Genomic DNA, 21,649 nt, shown 5'->3' with positions numbered 1-21,649 from the left:
TTCCGTTGAATTATAGCACTGTTGTAGACAGAATACACATTATTACATTTTCCTCAAATTTTGGACATTAAAGTAATTGGGCATCCTCCCTACAGGATCACCTGCCAGAGTCCTACAGCAGGAGAAAGGACAGCAGGCATCTCACTATTAAATGGAAAACGAGCAAACAGCAGCTGGATGCTGAGGATTTATCCCTTTACAATAAGATGTTTCAGAAGGCGGCTTTTTTTTTTTTTTTTTTACTTTCCTTTACTAAATGAGCAAAAACTGTTTCAAAGACTGGGAAAAGATAATGGCAAATGGCAGTTGTTGTCACAGTACAGTGAGTTGAGTAAGGTCTAAATACAGACAGCAACAGCGGAAAGCAGCAAAAAAGTTAAATTCTGCAGAACTTACAGGTGGGCATGCATCCATGTGCCTATGTGATAAACAAGCTAATGAAAAGAACCAGCAGTAACACTTTTCTTTTAAATTAATACAGTCTGCGTTACTATGGGTCACGAAAAGTGAGACTGCACAGGAAACTATTTTCAGAATTCCAAACTCAGGACTGAAGTTGACTTGTTTCTTGTATAATACATTCCTTTCTTCCTTTACCCGAAGACTGGCAGAATGTATGCAAGTACCAGCCTACAGTTGGTGCAGACTGTCAATATAATGCTCAGGTCATTCTGCCTTCAGTTTAATTGACCTTATTTATTAGCCAAGTTGCCTAGTCTTTGTAGACCATTTAGGGACAAGTGTAATGGGTGATTGAGAATAGCTACCCAATAGCTACAGAATCTAAGATCCATCTTTTTTTCATTTGAATAGAAACTTAAATTATCAAGACCTGCATAAACAGAATGTAAATGTGAAAAAAAGTCTACAGTTAACCAGAGATCAAGATTCAATCCCATATTCTAAAGCCGTGCAATAGCTCTATACTGCCCATTTTCACCAAAAGCTTCTTCTCTCTTATCAAGCCATGACCCCTTCAGAAACAGAGTAAAAAGTTCAGTTTGTATAAAGATACAGCTAGGAAACCAACTGGAAAGAAATTAAAACAAAGCTCTCAGCAAACAACTATGATTAATTGCCAAATACATCACAAGAGAAAGCACTGGATACCTGAAGCAAGTTAAATCAGAGATTTGCACACCCTCTGCTGTACAACTGCTGGACTTTACTAATATTAAGACTATTTTTGGCCAGTAACTGCAGGGAAACCAGTGCATTTAAAAATACAATTAAAATGTGTGTTTATATATCTGCGTTTAGATTTACACAGTTGTACAAATTAAGTGCAAAGATATAACATAATACATACTGTCTTCTGAAGGCCTGATGTCCACTTTAAGCTGCAGAAATGGCTTGGATGCATTTAAAAAAGCTGCATCGAGATCCCAATCCGACAGAAGTGACTGATACATCTCCTGACCACCAAGCTTTTCTCGACTCAGGTAGCTAATCCCAAAATTCTTTTTCCTAAAAATAACAGACATTTTACATTATAAAATGTGGTTAGTTCCTATACTGCTAAAGTACTCTTCCTAAACAAGATGATTCATACCTCAGTTTAATTGAAAAGGTGGCAAGATCCAGCTTACATCATTATGTCCATAAAAGCACAAGGATGGTTTTGTACTGAGAATATTAGCATGTATGTATGGTAAGTGCCATTATAAATCAAGAAAAAAGTTAACATATTCCTTAAGAAACCCACAAATACAACCTCTTGCTGTCATTTTTCCTTTTGTATTAAACCATGCTGTAACAATAAGACATAAATGTAATGTAAGACGCACTTCTAGAGAGAGATCATTTCCTTGTCCCCTTTAACCTACTGACCACTACCTTCTGGACAGTCTGTCCACTACTCTATTCACTCATTCAAAGGATAAACCCTGTAAAGCAGTCCTACCCCCCCCCCCCAAGTCTCTTACACTGCAAGACTGGCGTTTGTCATGCTTTATCATGCATTATACCCCCTACTTGCTGCACAATCTGTGGTGACAAAGCATAAAGAATAAGCCCAGAAATGGAATGTCTTTCAGTGTGGAAACCAATGGAATTCCTGGGTAATGTAAACTTCTAGACAACAAAGGGCTGCAAGAAGTACTTACAAATGGTAAGACAGATATAAAACTACAAAGGGCTTCTACCACTAAACAAAAAAAACAAAAATCTTTTCTGCAGGTGCAGGCCCACCACACACCCTCAAGTAGGGCATGCTCCCCCACACCTCTAATCTACTAAATTATTCTTACTGTGACCGGCAAGTCAAGTAAAGGAAAACACTCCTACTGAAAAGTACAGCTAGCTGAGCATTTTTCAGAATAACCGTAAAATGACACAAGCTACAACAGGACTCGCGGTATGGCTCCCTACTAAAACGATGGCACTCAAAAAGCAGAGTGCCAAAAAATAAGACTGTAAACCTGGAGAAGAGCGAATCTCAAAAATCACTCTTCCCCTTAAAACTTCTTTTGGGGGGGGCCCCTGCACCCCCACTCCAACTTATATATACCACCCCAACTTATATATATACCAACTCTGAGATAACCATCTCTGAGAAGGAATATTCTGAACTTCTTTTAAATTCAATGTCACCAGAAAACAAATTGGGAATGAGAGGTAACTGGCTATCAAGAGAACATTTTGAACTTGGGCACCATCATAAACTGGTTTAGAAAGGAAAAAATCCAGAACTGGTCTCCAAGAAGCTTCTCTTTAGCACAAAAAAAAAGTATTTCTCTGAAAAGTACAGTTTTGTACCTACCATAAATGTAGATGTCCGATAGATATGCAACTGCAGTCCTGACATATGGGTTGTCCTGCCTCAGGCAGCCCCTCGGCCGGCCAGATTCCAAAATCTGGGTCCGGCGTCGGCCGATGTCGCCTCCTCCCCGACGTCAGAGCGGCTTGAGTATAAAGGCATCAGCCGACGCCATCCTCTTCAGTGTTTCTTGCCCCAGATGCCAGGTGCCCTCCAAAGAAGGCTAAATTTGGTGAATGGATAAACTGATAAAATCAGACATGCACAACAGTAATAAACAGATACACCATAACATATATCCCCAGCTGATAGGTGAGGGGAGTAAGGACCCAAAATGGGAAAAAAGAGGGGGTAGGAGGGAGGGTAAACCTGACTGCAGTTGCATATCTACCGGACATCTACATTTATGGTAGGTACAAAACTGTACTATGTCCTTCAAGAATGCAACTGCAGTCCTGACATATGGGTTGAATACCATAGCCAAGCTGGGGGTGGTAGGACTAAGTAAGAGATGGTGTAGCTAGAAGGCCCTGCAGGACTGCCGAAGCAAAGCCTGCTCGGGATCTGGAGTATAATGGCAGGTTGTAGTGTTTGGTAAATGTATGCACGGAGCTCCATGTAGCAGCCTCTAGAATATCTTTTGTAGCCACTCCTCTTAGAAAAGCTGTGGATGTGGCCATAGCTCTGGTGGAGTGTGGTCTAATATTAGCTGGCACACTTTTTCCATGAAAAGAATAACAGAATCTGATGCAGTGTCCAATCCATTTTGAGATGGTTTGTTTGGTGACTGCTTTCCCTTGCACTCCAGCAGCATAGGCTACAAACAGTTGGTCAGACTTCCTGGTGGACTTTGTTCTGTCCAAGTAGTAGCATAGTTGTCTGTGAATGTCTAAAGTATGCAGCAACCTTTCCCCTTTATTTTGAGGATTAGGAAAGAAAGTAGGCAGGTGAATTGCTTGGTTTAGAGACACTCTGGATATCACCTTAGGCATGAATGAAGGATTGGTCCTAAGGGAAACTCTGTCCTGATGAAAGATGATAAAGGGAGGAACTGCCATGAGGGCCTGTATCTCCGAGACTCTTCTTGCTTAAGTGACTGCCAATAGGAAAACCGTTTTCCAAGAGAGAAATTGCATTTCTGAAGATGCTGCTGGTTCAAAAGGAGGAAGAGTTAATTTTTCCAAGACATAATTGAGGTCCCATGCAGGAATTGGTAGCTTCCTTGGAGGTTTGATATTCTTTATGCCTCTTAGAAGCTGTCTTAGCAAAGGATGCGAGAACACAGGTGGATCACAGTTATAATGTGCTGAGATAGCTGAAGCGTGGATTTTGATGGAAGAGTATGAGAGGCCACTGTGAAACATTTCTGTCAAGTATTCCAATATCTGAGGCATGTTCACCAATGATGCATCCTGTCCCTTGTTGACATTCCAGATGGTGAATCTCTTCCATTTGGCCGTATAGGTTTTTCTGGTGGAGGGTCTGCGTGCCTCCAGCAAAATTTCCTGAACTTTTTTGGAGAGTGAGTCATGGGTCTGAGTCATGGAACTCTCCAAGCTGTCAGCTTTAGGGTTTGCAGGTTCTGATGAACAGTCTTGTAACTGTGTTGAGTCAGGAGCAAAGGCCACTGAGGCAAGGGCCACGGTTCAGAGTGAGTTATGCTCAATAGTAGTGGATACCAGTGCTGCCTTGGCCAGTCTGGAGCTATCAAGATTCCCCTTGGCTGTTCTGCCTTGATCTTCAGTAACACCTTGGTGAGCAAAGGTAGAGGAGGGAATGCATAAATTGTTAGAGCATTCCAGCTGAAGGAAAGAGCATCCGTTCTCCAAGCTAGAGGATGGTGTATCCTTGTGCAGAACCTTTCCAGGTGATGATTGAGATGAGATGCAAAGAGGTCTATGTCTGGTCTTCCCCATGCAGATGCTACTTGTGCGAAAATGCGGTGTAGCATCCATTCATGAGGATCCAAGAAATTTCTGCTCAATCTGTCTGCCAGAACATTGTCCTTGCCCGAACAAACTGGGATTGCAAGTAGATGTTCAGTTTCAGGGACTTTTCCCAAAGAATCATTGTTAGTCTGCAGAGGGGGTAGGAATGAGTGCCCCCTTGCTTGTTTATGTACCACATGACAGTGGTGTTGTCTGTTCTTATTAGCAGATGACCTTGTTGAAGAGATTTTCCAAAGGCTTCTATTGCATGTATCACTGCCAACATCTCTTTTTGATTTATGTGCTGATGCATCTCCATTGGAGTCCATTGCCCTTGAATGCATCTGCCGTCCATGTGCGCCCCCCATCCAAGGTCTGAGGCGTCTGTTGTAATAGTTTGACTTGTTTGAGGTTTGTTGAAAAGCATGCCTTCGTTTAAGTGACTTGCTTGAGCCCACCACAAGAATTCCTTTTGCAGGCATGGTATGAGTGGTATTATGTCTTCTAGGTTGTGGTTGTGTTGTGACCACAAGCTTTTTAGGTACCACTGCAGCTTTCTCATGTGTAGTCTTGCCAGAGGGATTAGAAGAATGCAAGATGCCATGAACCAGAGGGCCTGCAAGGTCTTCCTTGCGGTCAGGTGGGTTAATTTTGCTAGGCCTCTGAAGTAAGCTGTTAAATGTTCTTGTTTCTCCTCTGTGAGGAAAGCCATTTGTAGCTGTGTGTCCAGTTTTGCTCCTAGAAATATAATCTCTTGGGATGGCAGTAATCTTGATTTTTGAATGTTGACTGTGTATCCCAAAGCCTGCAGCAATTGAATGACGTAATCCAAGTGTCTTATCAAGGTCTGTTTGCTGTCTGCTTGTATTAGGCAGTCATCCAGGTAAGGGTATATTTGAATCCCTTGGAGTCTGCAATGTGCCACTACTGATGCCAGGCATTTCGTGAATACTCTGGGCGCAGTAGATAAGCCAAACGGCAATGCTGAGAATTGATAGTGCTCTGTTCCTACAAGAAATCTGAGGTACCTTCTGCAACTGTGTCTGATAGAGACATGCAGGTATGCCTCTTTGAGGTCCAGAGTAACCAGCCAAGACCCCTTGCCCAGCATGGGAAGAAGTTGCTGTAACGTCAGCATCTTGAATTTTGGCACCATGAGAAAAGTATTTAGAACGGACAAGTCCAATATAGGCCTCCATTGTTTTTCTTTTCTTGGAACAAGGAACAGTCTTGAATAAAATCCCTGGCCTTGTTCCTGAGGAGGAACCTTCTCTATTGCTTTTATTTGTAATAGCTTTGAGACTTCTATGAGTGCCTCTGCCCTTTGATTTTGTGGCAGGTTTGGCATGCCTTGTCCTGTTGGTAAGGTATGGAAGTGGAACCTGTAACCTCTGTCTATTATGTCCAGAATCCAATTGTCCTTTGTTATAATGTGCCAGTTTGTTGAGAACAGAGATAATTTTCCACCTATAGGTGCTTCTCTTTGAGCCTTGGTAGGCAGAGTGAAAGGTAAGTCATTGTGATTGTCCCTGTGGTGCAGGTGTACTACCTGTGCCATTTCTTTGATTTTGTGGTTGCCATTGGCGTCCCCTGTAGGAGCCTCTGTATTGCCCTCTACCTCGTGCACGCCTGTTCTTTCCCCTTTGAGACTTGTCAAGAGTCTGGAAAGGACCAATTCTTTGAAGGCCAATTCCGGCTGAACCTTGGGGGCTGAACCTGGAGGAAATCCTTTACTGTTTGAACTGATTTTGCCTTCTCTTCAATAGATTTCAACACATCCTGAGCATTAGCTCCAAAAAGCTTCTGTTTATCCAGAGGTGCATCCAGGAGCTTAACTTTAACATGATCTGGCAGCGGCTGATCCTTCAACCAAGCATGTCTACGGATAACAGCCCCTGTCATAGCTGCCCTACATGAAGCCTCCAATGCATCATAACCACACTGTAGAAAATGATTACTAACCTGCTGTGTATTATGAACCAAATCCTGCAATGCCTTTCTATCTATAGGCTCAGGAGAGGCTATCTTTTTCTGCAAATCATCCAGTAAATAATCCTGGTACTGAAACATATGAAAAAGGCAGTTAAGAGACCTCATGGCAAGGGTGGTAGAGGTATAGACTTTTTTACCCCATCTCTCCAGGGACCTTGCTTCCCTGTCAGCTGGCAGTGGGTTCCTGGCTGAAGAGGTAGCCACTCCTTTGGGGCCCTGTGAAATAGTTTCTAGATCCACAGAGTGGGCCTTAAAGAGATGCTTGAGAGTGTCAGGGACCCTGTAATATCGGTCTGGCTTAACAGGAGCAGGAGGGAGAGAATCAGGGGAAGCACTGGTGTCGGAGAAAACATCATCCAGGACATCCAAAACTGGCGGAATAGCTAAAGGTCTGTGCTGGGGTAACTTAAGGAAGGTACGTAGCCTTTTCCTGGAATCAGAAAATTCCTGACCCTGCCACTTAAAATGCTCCCTCATGGAGTGGAGGACTTCACCGAATGAAAAATCCTCTGGAGGGGAGGCAGAGGGAATAGATTCCTCAGCATCAGAGTCCTCATAGGCCTGGAAGGATTCTTCTTGGGTTTCAGAATGCTCTGAATCCCCAGAGGCTTCATCTGAAGAGAGGTTGTCTGCCTGCTCAGTTCTAGGCCTTTTTTCTGCAGGCGGCTGAGAACCTCTGTCTGGGTGAGGCTGAGACCCCCTAATAAGAGAAATAAGATCTGCAGCCAGAGACATGATTTGATTGTCAGAAGAAGGAGCCTGAAAAGCAGGCTTGGGATGGGCCTTGGCCTGGCTGGCGGCCTTAGCACGTGCAAAGGCCTTGATTGACATGGATACAGGAGGACTAGCTGCCCCACGTGTAGGGGTAACTTTGTCCACTGGAATGGTGTCGGGTAGATCCAGAACTTCGGTTTCCAGAGGAAAATCAACAACTGGCACCGGAGTTGCCTCCGAGACCGAGGGATGAGTTAACGCGGTGTTGTCGGCCTGGAGCGGTTGAATTACCACTTCCGAAGGGACCGAAGCACTCGCGGAGGGCTTAGGCGTTATATCGGTGGAAGACGCGGGCCGAGGATGTCGGTCCCGGTCCTTTCGTTTTTTGGTAGTTTGTGCTGTCGGTTGTTCCGACGGCATGTTGCAAGCGCAAGATTCGCCAAAAAAGTCTTCGGCAAACTCTGCCCGGCGCCTGAGAGTGCGCTTATTAAAGCAAGCACAGGCAGCACAGGCCGAGACGTCGTGGTCTGGGCCCAGGCAAGGGAGGCAGTAAGAATGAAAGTCCTTATGAGGTATTTGTTTACCACAAGACAAACAATTATTAACTTTCTCAATTTGTTCTGACATCGGCTGAGGCAAGAAAAAATGTTCCCCAACGGGGTACTTAGCTTTTAGATGACTTCGGTAACTGAAAACACAGGTGCTGACCGACCGGCACTTGCGAACTGCTTCTGCTTCGGGCACCGCGCGGCAAGAAAGACTGAAGATGGCATCGGCTGATGCCTTTATACTCCAGCCGCTCTGACGTCGGGGAGGAGGCGACATTGGCCGATGCCGGACCCAGACTTTGGAATCTGGCCGACCGAGGGGCTGCCTGAGGCAGGACAACCCATATGTCAGGACTGCAGTTGCATTCTTGAAGGACATCTGTCTGTTGCTAGAGGGAGAAATGGAGGTCCACATTTTTTGGAAGGACTATACGCTTATCCGTGTGGGAAGTAGGATTTTGAGAGTCAGTTTGTTAGATTGTCCTTCATTCTTGGAAACTCCCTGCCATATATTTTTAAGTCTGCTTACCAGCAACTCACTTTGCACATTTTATTTTTTGCAAAAAAAAAAAAGTTATAGCTGTAGCACCAAACCCTACACAAACTTGGAGAAGTAAGGCTGAAAAATTTGAAATTCCCAGAATTAGCTTTTACCTCCCTCATCACATTTCATAAGGACCTCTGTAGCAGATGATCCAAAAACTGCCTCTCTGGCTAAGGGAGAATTCAAAATTTTAGATTTAACATACTCAAGAAGGTTGAGTACACAACCAATCAACCTTCCTTCTAACAGTTCTAGTGGCAGCAGCCCTGGAAGTGGCATTAGCCGAATCATAACACTGCAAAGAGTGGGTAGCCACTTGAGACACAAAGGCAGTAATAATACACACCGATTTTCTTTCCTTAGAAGAGGGAAATATACCACAATCGTCCTCGTGTTCAAGAGACAAGCTTAAATTTTTAGCATATCAGTTTGATGACTGAAAATTCAAAAAACAAAGTGTTGCAAAATACCCCCCCCCCCCCGAAAATCTCTCCAAAGCATTCCTGTCCTTGTCAGGATTGGAGGGACTGGCATTTCTAAGATCTACGCCAGCAGTTGGGTTTACCAGAATAATCAATGCTGGGTCTGATCTGATGTTAGAATATAAAATACTGTATACAGTTCCTCAGTCTTATAAGTGTCCTGCTTTTTAGAGGGGGCAGACTGACTGTCAGGCAGTTACAGGCTGTAATAAATACATTCTTCAATGCTAAATAGTTCAGGAGGAACTGGCATGGGATCAGGAAATTCTAGCTGCAGTAAATCATAACAATATTTCTTAAGAGTGGAACATTATTTTGTTACCACTGAAACAACAGATTCATTCTGGTAATTGTTTCAGAAAAAGAAAATCTTATGAAGGAACCATAAGAAGCTACACCTTCCACCAAATCAGAAACCAAAAAGATTGCCCCTTTACAATCATTTTGAACTTCAAAATCATGAGAAGCTCCTCAGAAAATGAAGAGTTCTTCTTGTAGAAGGAGTCTGAATTAAATCCTGAGCTAAGCCCAAATAAATTACTCTTGTCTAAAGTAAAAGAGGAGAAAACATGTCTTACTTTCCACTTCTTTTTGGCAGAAAATTGTGAAGTAGACGTACTTTTGACAGGTAAAACCTCACTATGGACAAACACCCCAGTCTGAGTAGGTAAAGAGGAATTCCCTGCCACATGACAATCTACAAAAAACACTTTCCTAGATTAAAAATATATATTTCTGTCAAACTTAAAAAAGGGAACTTCTGTCTGACAATCAGATACATTAACCTGCAAGAGGAGCAGTCTTTGGTAGCAGACAGCCCTGACGGGGTGGTGCCAAAAACCTTTTTTCTTCAGCTCTGCTCAAGTTGACTAACTGTTTGGATATGTGGAAGATGCACCTAAACGTTGGAAGCTGTCTGGCCGTTAAATCCATAGCAAAATATAACCCATATAGCCAAGGCTCCTGGAGCAGTGAATAATCTGAACACTGGTGTTATCACTAGCAAATGAAAATATGAAGACACAGGAGCCAGCAAAGAATGTGCAACAAAAATGCTCATTCCAGAGAATTAAAAGACAAGTATAAGGTATTTCAGTTAGCACCCAATGCTGAAAATAACATCCTTGCTAAGTGTCAAGGACCTTTTGAAACTGTAGAAAAGTTAACTGAAGTAAATCAGTGCAAGAACCATGAAAAGGAATCCAGAATAATTCAAACAAACACAAGTTCTGAAACTCTGGAGAGAAACTGAAGTATCTGTAGCAAAATATGCTTGAAGGGGAATTTAGGGTCCCTAATCATGTCTTGAAGCCAAAATAGACAAGACATTATCAAGGTCTCAGAAACAAGTAAACAAATTTGTACTCACTAAGAAGACATTTTCAGAGAGTTATTTGGAAGAACCAATATAGTCCAATGCAACACAAACTATGTCTGGTGAGAAAGTAAATTTGAAACTGTGCAGAACAGAATACTAACACACAAAAAGCTTAAAAATGGGGACAAGACTCCTCAGAGGTGACCTCTGTCTGGCATACAAAACGATCTCGGACCTCGCCTTGATGGGACTGCTACATATCCACAAGTCAAGCTCTCACTCGAGTAACTCACACACGCAGCCTCAACCTGGTCTGTGACATCAAAAGGACTTGTTGGCGGGACAATTGTGTGTCCCAGAGACTCCCCCATCTGTGTAAAAGACTCCCTCTCCACGTCAAGCAGTACCTAGTTATCCCTTTTTAAGTGTAACCTGGATAACTGGATGGGAAATAGAAAATACATCCCTGGGATTCCACCCGTGTCCCTGTTGGGCAGTGGCGTTGGGTGGTGATTTGTCTATACATGGGCTAAACTCTTGGCTAGGCTTATAAGGGCCTCAAGGTCAACAGCCTAGTAACATCCTATGGGAAAAAATTAAACTGAGTGGAATAGGCCAACTGTACTGGCTCTTAAGATGGACTGGCATAGAAGGTTTGTCAATGGCTTCAGAAAATTAAACAGCAGATCTAAATTTTATTCATATCTCATTCTCCAAGTGGATGAAAGTACAGTTTTGTACCTACCATAAATGTAGATGTCCGATAGGTATGCATCTGCAGTCATCACATATGGGTTGTCCTGCCTCAGGCAGCCCTTCGGTCGGCCGGATTCCAAAGTCTGGGTCAGGCGTCGGCTGATGTCGCCCTTTCCCCGACGTCAGAGCGCCTGGGGTATAAAAGAGTCAGCCGATGCCATCTTCCTCAGTTTTTCTTGCCCCAGATGCCAGCTGCCCTCTAAGGAAGGCTAAATTTGGAGAAATGCAAAATATTCCAAACATGCACAGTAATAAAAAACAAATACACCATAATAGATAACCCCAGCTAGCTATAAGAGGGAGTATTACCCAAGAAATACCACAGAGGGAGGGAAAACCTGACTGCAGATGCATACCTATCGGACATCTACATTTATGGTAGGTACAAAACTGTACTATGTCCTTCAAGGATGCATCTGCAGTCATCACATATGGGTAGAAAACCATAGCCAATCTGGGGGTGGAGGATCTATGTATAGGATGGTGAAGCTAAAATGCCCTGCAGGACTGCCGTAGCAAAGCCTGCTCTGGATCTGGAATATAAAGGTAAATTGTAATGCTTGGAAAATGTATGCACGGAGCTCCATGTAGCAGCTTCTAAAATGTCCTTGGTAGCCACCCCTCTTAAGAAGGCTGTGGAGGTGGCTGTGGCTCTCGTGGAATGAGGTCTAATGTTAGCTGGCACAGTTTTTCCATGAAAGGAGTAACAAAAACAAATGCAATTCCCTATCCATTTTGAGATTGTCTGTTTGGAAATTGCTTTTCCTTGTGCACCAGCAGCATATGCTACCAACAGCTGGTCAGTTTTTCTGTAACTTTTAGTTCTGTCCAAGTAGTAGCGCAACTGTCTGTGTATGTCCAGGGTGTGCAGAAGTTTCTCCCCTTTGTTTTGTGGATTCGGAAAGAAGGTAGGCAAATGAATAGCTTGGTTTAATGAGACCCTGGATACCACCTTTGGCATAAATGTAGGACTGGTTCTCAATGAGACTCTGTCCTGATGAAAAATAATAAATGGCTGTACTGCCATGAGGGCCTGTAACTCAGATACTCTTCTTGCTGAGGTTATGGCCAGAAGGAAGGCAGTCTTCCAAGACAGGAACTGTAGTTCTGCAGATGCTGCTGGTTCAAAGGGAGGCAGTGTTAGTTTTTCCAACACGAAGTTAAGGTCCCAAAGTAGGCAGTGGTGGTGTCCTTGGAGGCTTGATGTTTTTAATTCCTCTTAGAAACTGCCTTAGGAGAGGATGTGAGAAGACAGGTGGATCAGTATTGTACTCTGCTGAAATTGCTGAAGCATGAATTTTAATGGAACAGTAAGACAGACCATTGTGGAACATTTCTGCCAAGTATTCCAGGATACGTGCCATGTTCATCACTGTCGCATCTAGGCCCTTTGTGGTGTTCCAAGTGTGAAATCTTTTCCATTTTGCTGAATATGCCTTTCTTGAAGGCCGGTGAGCTTCCATGATAATATCCTTCACTCTCTGGGATAGCCTATCCTGAGGAGGAGTCAAGGTATTTTCCAGGCTGTTAGTTGCAAGGTTTTCAGGTTGGAATGCAGAGTTTTGTAATTGTGCTGTGTCAGGAGAAGTGGCCATTGAGGAAGAGGCCATGGTTTTGTGCGTGACATGCTCTTTAACAGTGGGTACCAGTGCTGTCTTGGCCAGTCCGGAGCTATCAGAATCACTTTTGACTGCTCTGTCCTGATCTTCAGTAAGACCTTGGTCATTAATGGGAGAGGTGGAAATGCATACACTGTTAGAGTTCTCCAGCTGAAAGAGAAGGCGTCCACTTTCCATGCTTGTGGGTGGTATGTCCTTGAGCAGAATTTCTTCAGCTGATGATTGTGGGGGGAGGCAAAAAGATCTATGTCCGGCCTTCCCCATGATTGTTTTATCTGTAGAAAGATATCTGGGTGCAGCATCCATTCGTGTGCATCCATGATATTTCTGCTTAAGCTGTCCGCCAGTATATTGTCTTTCCCTGGCACAAATTGAAATTGCAGCTCTATGTTGAGTTTCAAGGAAAGTTCCCATAGATTCATTGCCAGTCTGCAAAGAGGATAGGAATGGGTGCCTCCTTGCTTGTTTATCTACCACATAACTGTGGTGTTGTCTGTCCTTATTAGTAGGTGGCCTTGATGCAGAAAGGGTTTGAAGGCTTCGACTGCATGCATCACTGCCAGCAGTTCCTTTTGGTTTATGTGCATGTGTAGCTCTTTTTGTGACCATAGACCTTGAATGCATCTGCCCTCCATGTGCGCTCCCCATCCTTGGTCTGAAGCGTCCGTTGTAATGGTTTGGCTGGCTATTGGTTTGCTGAAGGGCAGACCCCTGTTTGACTGGCTTGCTTGAGCCCACCACAAAAATTCCTTTTGAAGGCATGGAATGAGTGGTATCAAAGTTTCCAAGCTGTGACTGTGCTGAGTCCATAAACTCCTTAGGTACCATTGTAGTTTCCTCATATGTAGCCTTGCTTGTGGAATCAGAAGGATGCAAGAAGCCATGTAACCCAAGGCCTGCAGGATTTTCCTTGCAGTCAGCTGAGTTTGTCTTGTCAGATTTTTGAAGTAATCTGGTAGTTGACTTTGTTTTTCTTCTGTGAGGAAAGCCATTTGGGTGGTTGTATCTAGATTTGCACCCAGAAAGGTTATTCTTTGGGATGGAACAAGTCTTGATTTGTGAATGTTGACTGTATATCCCAAGGCCTGAAGTAGGTGGATGGCGTAATTCAAGTGTTTTACCAAAGTTTGTTGGCTGTCCGCTTGTATAAGGCAGTCGTCCAGATATGGGTATATTTGAATCCCCTGAAGTCTGCAGTGTGCAATTACTGATGCCAGGCATTTCGTGAATACTCTGGGCGTAGTAGATAAGCCAAAGGGCAATGCTGAGAATTGATAATGCTCTGAACCTGCAAGAAATCGGAGGTGTCTTCTGCAACTTTGTCTGATAGGGACATGCAGGTATGCCTCCTTGAGGTCTAGAGTTACTAGCCAAGACCCCTTGCCCAGCATGGGAAGGAGCTGCTGTAGAGTCAGCATTTTGAACTTTGGCACAATGAGATAAGTATTCAGTGCGGACAAGTCGAGAATAGGCCTCCATTGCTTTTCTTTTCTTGGAACAAGGAATAGTCTGGAATATAATCCTTGGCCTTGTTCTGAGAGAGGAACCTTTTCTATAGCTTTCATTTGCATTAAGCTGGAGATTTGTTTCAAAGCCTCTGCCCTTTGATTCGGTGGCAGGTCTGGCATGCCTTTTCTTTTTGGTAATGTGTGAAAATGAAACCTGTATCCTTTGTCTATTATTTGTAGTGTCCATTTGTCCCTTGTAATACTGTGCCAATTTTCTGAGAATAAAGAAAGCTTTCCGCCCAAGGGTGCTTCCAATTGAGCCCTGGTGGGCGGTGTCAAAGTAAAGTCATTGAGCCTGTCCTTGTGCAGCAGTTGTAGGTCCTGCATTACCTCTCTGGTTGGGAGGCTGCCATTGACGTCGTCTGTAGCAGCCTCTAGCTTGCCCTCTACCTCTGGCACGCCTGTTCTTGCCTCTCTGAAACCTCTCTGTGTCTGGAAAGGACCAATTTTTGGAAGGCCAATTCCTGCTGAATCTTGGTGGTTGGACTTGGAGAAAATCTTTGACTGTTTGTACAGATTTTGCCTTTTCTTCAACTTTCTTTAGGACCTCCTGAGCCGTGGAGCCAAATAACCTTTGCTTTTCCAGTGGAGCATCCAGAAGCTTTGCTTTGACATGGTCTGGCAGAGATTGTTCCTTCAGCCAAGCATGCCTACGTATGAATGCGCCAGTCATAGCTGACCTACATGAAGCTTCCAATGCATCATAACCACATTGCAAGAAATGGTTGCTAACCTGTTGGGAGTTATGTACCAGATCCTGAAGTGATTTGCGATCTAGGGGTTCAGGTGAAGACAGTTTTTTATGCAATTCATCTAACAAATACTCTTGGTACTGTATCATATGAAATTGACAATTTAATGCCCTCATAGAAAGAGTAGCAGAAGTATACACTTTTTTACCCCATTTCTCTAAAGCTCTAGACTCCCTTTCAGAGGGGAGAGGATTTTTAGTAGTGGCAGCTGCAACCCCTTTAGGGCCCTGGGAAATAGTTTCTGGATCAGCAGAGTGGGCCTTGTAAAGGTGAAGATGTGAGTCCGGGACCCTGTAGTACCTATCGGGTTTGACAGGAGCTGGAGGAAGAGAATCAGGGGTTGTGCTAGATTCAGAGCACACATCATCAATGACATTTAAAACAGGAGGAATAGCCAAAGGTCTATGCTGAGGCAAATGCAAGAAGGTCCTTAATCTCTTCCTGGAATCAGAGAATTCCTGGCCCTGCCATTGGAAATGTTCTCTCATAGTGTGAAGTGTCTCCCCAAAGGAAAACTCTTCAGGAGGGGAGGCCGAGGGAATAGATTCCTCTGCATCAGAATCCTCGTAGGCCGAAAAAGCCTCCTCCTGGTGGTCCGAGAGAGTAGAGCCATCAGAGGCCTCATCTGAGGAGTGGGGATCAGAGGGCTCAACCCTGGCCCTTTTGTCTGGAGGAGGCTGAGAGCCCCTGTCCGGATGAGGTTGAGAGCCCCTAATTAAGGAGATAAGGTCCTCTGCTAAGCTTAGAATCTGTGAACCTGTAGTGGGTCCCTGAGGGATAACCTTGGGAGGCAAAGCTTTGGAGAGTTTAGCAGCTTTAGCCCTAGAGAATGCCTTAATGGACATGGATGCAGGAGGCCCGGCTGCACCACGTGCTGGTGTAGTTTTGTCTAAAGGTATGGTGTCGGAAGGTTCCAGGACACCAGTTTCTGTTGGAAATTCAATAACAGACTCAGCCGGGGCCTCCAGGACAGAGGTAGTCGGCTGAGCGGTTTCAGTTGTTGGAAGTACCAAGGACTCTGTTTCAGCCGAGACACTCTGGGTAGGCCTGGCCGTGGTTTCAGCCGAAACCGCGGCCCGCGTGTGTCGGTCCTTGTCCTTCCGTTTCTTAATTAAATGTGAAGTCGGAGTCTCCAACGGCATATTGTACGAAAAACTAGCCTCTGCAAACTCCGCCCGACGTCTAAGAGTGCGTCGGTTGAAGGAAGCACAGGCTGAACAGGCCGAGACGTCGTGGTCTGGGCCTAGGCAGGGGAGGCAGTAAGAGTGGAAATCCTTATGAGGTATTTGTTTCCCACAAGTTAAACAATTATTAACTTTATCTGACATCGGCTGAGGCAAGAAAGAGTCCCCAACGGGGTACTTAGCTTTTTGAAGTCTTCGGAAGCTGAATTACAGGAGCTGGCCGACCGGCACTTGCGAACTGCTTCTGCTTCGGGCACCAGGCGGCAAGAAAGACTGGGGAAGATGGCGTCGGCTGACTCTTTTATACCCAGGCGCTCTGACGTCGGGGAAAGGGTGACATCAGCCGACGCCGGACCCAGACTTTGGAATCCGGCCGACCGAAGGGCTGCCTGAGGCAGGACAACCCATATGTGATGACTGCAGATGCATCCTTGAAGGACATCTAAGACACTGAGCAAAGCTAGGTTTGTGTTTGCTTTGGAACAAACTAAGGGCTACTGGCAAATTCCACCAGCATCACAAGCAAAGGAAAAATGCATTTTTCCACATCAGATGGACTCTCATTACTGAATCATGCTGTCTGGTCTCCACAGGACACCTGCAACTTTCCACAGGCTCACAGAAAAAATTCTTAGACTAAGTACCAGATATTCAGCTGCCAAAACAATGACGTAGCAATATTTTCTGAGACTTGGGAATCCCTCCCCTGAAGTTCAAGCCATTCTAGGTTCCCTGCATCAAGTGCAAGTTAGACATGGCAGAAGCTCACTATTTGGGTTATGTAATTTACAAAGATGGAATGAAACCACAGGTTAAGGAAGTTAAAGCAAAAAGCTGGCCCACTCAAAACCACTAGTGGAATCCGGCCGACCGAAGGGCTGCCTGAGGCAGGACAACCCATATGTTATGACTGCAGATGCATCCTTGAAGGACATCCACTAGAAGGTTCTGGTTCTTTTAGGCCTTGCTAGCCATCATCAAAAATGTATTCCCAGTTTTGCTACCACTGTTAACTTTCAAGGGACCCTTAGCATGATCATGTCTGTTACGGGGTAAAGTAGATAACTGAAGCAGAACAAACCTTGAGGTAACAATAAGATGTGCTGTGTTCTGAAAGAAAACTATCCGCACTAGAAATTCTTAGTGCAAACAGATGCTTCTAAAGTAGGCATAGGAGCAGTCCCGTCTCAGACTCCAGATGGAGATGAGCATCCCATCAGCTGTATTAGCAGACAAAGCAATGCTGTAGAGAGAACACCTTGCTATAAAATGGATCCTTACCACCCTCAAGGACTATCTGCTGCATGCAAAGCTTTTGTCAATCACTGATCATGTCTCGCTACAATGGCTCTACCTTCAGTAAGAGTGCAACTTAGAATTGTTCTCAAGTACGCTTTGACCTTCCAGCCCTACGGCAACAATCATTTAAGTGCAGATGAACTGAGTCAAGCTTATGTCTATTCCAATGGTGCTCAGCTTTACTTTGAGTGTTAGGGAAAAAAATACAGGAAGGTACATAGATTGGTTCACAAGCATTTCAGTGACCACCTTAATCATAAAGGGCAGACTAGTTCTAAGGGACACCATCCTTGCAGGAAACCAGAAAGGGCAGAATACACATCAAGGCTAGTAACTCAGAGACCATTTTAGTAGAGGTTAGAGCAGCAAGAACTGTTTTTCATGTACAATATTTTAAAGAAGCAGAAGCTTGTTCAAGTGTTAGTAAAATGTACTTCTCAAGCACATAATTCAGATCTCAGGATGAAAGAATATATTTCCTGGGAAGCCTGACGTGCAGGATTACTTTTCAGAAACTGTCTGATCTCACAGTCTGAAGTAATACGAAGAGCCATGAGAAGATGAGCTAAAGTGGCCGACAAAAATGCACCTTAACGAAAGTCTATGCCAGACCCAAATTGAGAAGTGCACACAAATATTGGGGGATAGAAGATATCCTAATCTGACAGGGATCTAATCCTTTTTTAGCACCAAAAGCAACATTTTTTCCATTTAGGTATACATGATCATGTGATTTTGAACCTGCTGCTTTTTTTTACCCTTCTTTATTATATTTAGCATGTCATCACAATAAAAGTGGCTAAAAAGAATAAAAAACTATCAGTACTGCAGGTATGAGGGTCTTCAGGCTTGGGTAAATTTGCTGTGTGAGTAATTCCATCCTGTGGTGACTTATGTGGCTACTGCCCCTCGTTAAGTAGAGAAGCATGGAAAGCTAATGCTGTCCGGACCAAAAGGGGTCACCAAGATGAATTTTCAGGGGGACTTGCATCAAGAATTTCCTTTTCCATGTAAAGGGGACAGCATCCGTTGCCCAAGCTTCCTTGTAGGATATGGTGGTGTAAAACATCCTGATTGCTGAACAGAGGTTTTTCTGTAGTTTGCTCACCAGTGGGGTACTCCACAGAAAGATCTCTTCACCTCCACGCTAAACATTCATTTGTGGGGGTCGGTCTTTGATCAACTCAGGTAATATATCAAGCTGTTCTGAAGGAATGTAAACTGCTATTCATCACAACCTTTCTCCAAGCACTGCCCCAAGCCATCAACTCTAACCAGCACATGGGGTAAGATTTTTCTGCCCCCCCCCCCCATTGGGTCGATGTAACAAACGATAGCTGTACTGCCCATCAAAACCTCATGTGTTCCTGGAGGCCATAGGCAAGAGAGTTTGAAGATCCAGAATCAATGTTAGTTTCTTTTTCTCCAGTTTTTTTTTTTTTTTTTTTTATTAACCACAGTCTTTGAACCCTGAAACCCTTTGAACAAGACTTGTCTGTTGCATATGTGCAGACATTTTGAAGAGGAAGGATTAGAAAGGGAAGAACGGGTTTAACTTGAGTGATCCAGCAATGTAGCTCTTTCTTCACAAATATTAAGAAAGGAATTGAGGAGAGAGGATGGCAGTGCTGTGTCCAAATGGATTTTAGGTACCACTGACTTTTCCTCATATGTAGCCTGGCAAATGAGATGATCTGGATGGTGGAGGACATAAGAATACTGTCTTGCCTTCTTCTTCTTTCGGCTTTTCCCGGTTAGGGGTCGCCACAGCAGATCACCTGTCCGCTCATGATCGGCAGTGGAGTTTTACAGTGTCGAGTTGCCAGCCCGGCGCCCAACTTTCCACAGAAGGCACACACTCATGCCTAGGGCCAATTTAGAGAGAGTGTCCAATCCACCTACAGCATGTCTTTGGGATGTGGGAGCACCCAGAGGAAACCCACGTGAACACAGGGAGGACATGCAGACTCCGCACAGAAGGCACTCCAGCCAAGAATCGAACCAGAGAACCTCTTGCTGTGAGGCAGCAACGCTAATCGCTGCACCACCGTGGCCACCCAAGAATACTGTCTTGCCTACAGGAAAAAAAGCCATCAGAGATGGGTCAAGATGAAAACCTAGGAACATCAGAGAACAAGGGAGAAAGAAGACTGGACTTGTTGATATTAAGAGAAAGCCTAGGTTCCGAAAAAGACTGACAGTGAATTGTATGTCCTGAAGAATCTTGGGAAAAGAAGTGGACTGAATATTAGTCTAAGCAAAGGTAGACTTGGATATCTTGTAGCCCACAAAACGCTACAATACACTGTTCAAAGTATAGAGCCCCTTGATAGACTGGAAACCCAAAGGGAATAAAAGTAAAATGAAACTGCAACCTCAATGTACAGAATCAAACATTTCCTATGAAGAGCATGTACTGGAATGTGTATGTAAGCATCACTGAAGTCTAAGGTAACCAAAAAAGCTTTTGGTAAACAAAGAAAAAAAGACTTTGGAAAGTTAACACCATGGATTTTGGAATATTCAAAAAGGTGTAGCAAACAGATAGCTCTAGGACAGTTTTCCAAATAACTTTTTCTTGTGAACAGGAAAAACTAGAGTAGAAACGAAACAGGTTCCTTTTTGACTGAACCAGCCTTAGGCATAGGCCAACTAGGCAGCCGCCTAGGGCGCCGCTCTAGCAGGGGTGCTTTTCCAGTATTTATTTGGTGTAGGTAGACCAGGATGGGGGCACCAAGTGGTGTGGTGGGGGGCGCCGTGGAGCCCTTTTGCCTAGGGCACCAGTTGACATAAGGCCGCTCCTGATGTCTGAGAGGAACAGGTTCTATTACATCCTAGTGCAAACATTCTGACTGAAAAAGAAGATATTTCCACTGAAAAGTGTAACATGGGTTTTGAGAGCCATTCAAAAATGGATCTGATGCTATCCCCCCCCCCACCCCCCCCCAAGGGAGGTTTGACAGAATGTTTGTTTGGAACACTGGAGGGAGAATGGCCTAGACAAAGGGGTGGAATGGAAGAGGTAGTTGGAACCTTTAATGCTTACCTTGGAAGTGGGCTTTTCTCTTGAAATCAGATGTAAGCTTGCCCTTAGATGTGTTGGATTTGCCTTTTTTGTCGAGTGGTCTTCTGTAGGAGAAGGGGTCTGAGATTTGTAGGGCTAATTTCTTTGAAATTTTGGAAGAGAGAAACAAAATTGTTTAACCTCCTGCATAATTTTACCCCCTTCTTCTATTTTTTTTAGTCTTTGCAGAAGGGAGGCCAAAAAGAAGTATTTATCTAAAGGAGCATCTTAAAAAGCTATGCTTTTACATCTTATAGCTAGTCTTAGCCAGGAGTACATTCTCAGCAAAATACCAGTGGCAGCAGCAATAGAAGAAGCATGTCCCACTTCATATGGACACACTGGAATGGAGTGCAACCAGATAGCAGAAGAAATCATATTTTGCAAAACAGGTTTTGAGTCACTGTCAGGGAAGTTAGGCACAAGTTTAGTAGTGTTGTGAAAAATAGACAAGATAATTATCAGACACACACGATAAAGTAACAGCACAAACAGCCAAATAGCAAACATATATACACGTTTCCCATACCAGTCCAGAGCCCTACTTTCCCTGTCATTTGGGAAAGCACTGGTAGATGGAAAAAGTTTACAAGGTTTGTCAAAATCTGTGGCGATAACTGTGCGACTGTTAGGGGACCATGTAGCGCCTATCAATTTTTTTTTTTTGGTGGAGGTGGTGGACAATCAGAAGCTATAGAAGCTCAAAATGTCTCATAAACCTTCAATAGAAGGGACAGGTAAAGGTTTGAGAATTTCCGACATAATACTGCTTTTGGGATTTAGACAGCTGCTTACCCTCCCACGTAAAACATTGCTTCATCTTCTGAATCGATTCCCCAAAGGAAAGTTCCTGGAGGAGGACAGTCAGAACAAGATATCATCTGGTCCAGATTCATATCCTAAAGGAAAATTAATATGAGAATAATCCAAATGCTGGATCAGAGTAAGTAACCCTTTTTCTGTTACTGGGGAGCAGGGTAGATTTTGTGGAAACAAAAAAATAAAAACCCTGAGAAAAATTGTGCCATTCTTGAAATTTCCAGGAAACATGACTTAATTGCTTTTTTTCTTTTTAGAGAGTTTAAGGAAACCATATGAAACTGACCTGTCCCTGGATGTGCCTCCAAAGAACCTGGGATGTCCTTATTCAGTAAAATTTGAGGAAAGCCATCTGGTCCTTCAG

General features: G+C 43.9%; 1 protein-coding gene across 1 annotated transcript in view; it reads right to left on the bottom strand.

Moving 5' to 3' along the window:
• Positions 1-21,362, bottom strand: part of TBC1D25 (TBC1 domain family member 25) — a 312,334-nt gene extending 290,972 nt beyond the window's left edge. Inside the window, exons 1-2 of the mRNA XM_044079318.1 lie at positions 21,262-21,362; positions 1,310-1,467 (exon numbers count right to left, since the gene is read on the bottom strand). Coding sequence (XP_043935253.1) covers positions 1,310-1,467; positions 21,262-21,362 — 259 coding nt within the window. The remainder of the gene's footprint in view (positions 1-1,309; positions 1,468-21,261) is intronic.
• Between the last annotated feature and the right edge of the window lie 287 nt (positions 21,363-21,649).

Source organism: Protopterus annectens, chromosome 8.part0, assembly GCF_019279795.1.
Source record: "Protopterus annectens isolate FY-2018-M chromosome 8.part0, PAN1.0, whole genome shotgun sequence".
NCBI lineage: Eukaryota > Metazoa > Chordata > Ceratodontiformes > Protopteridae > Protopterus > Protopterus annectens.
Note: the sequence above shows the minus strand (reverse complement) of the source record. Positions and strands in the feature narration are given on the sequence as shown.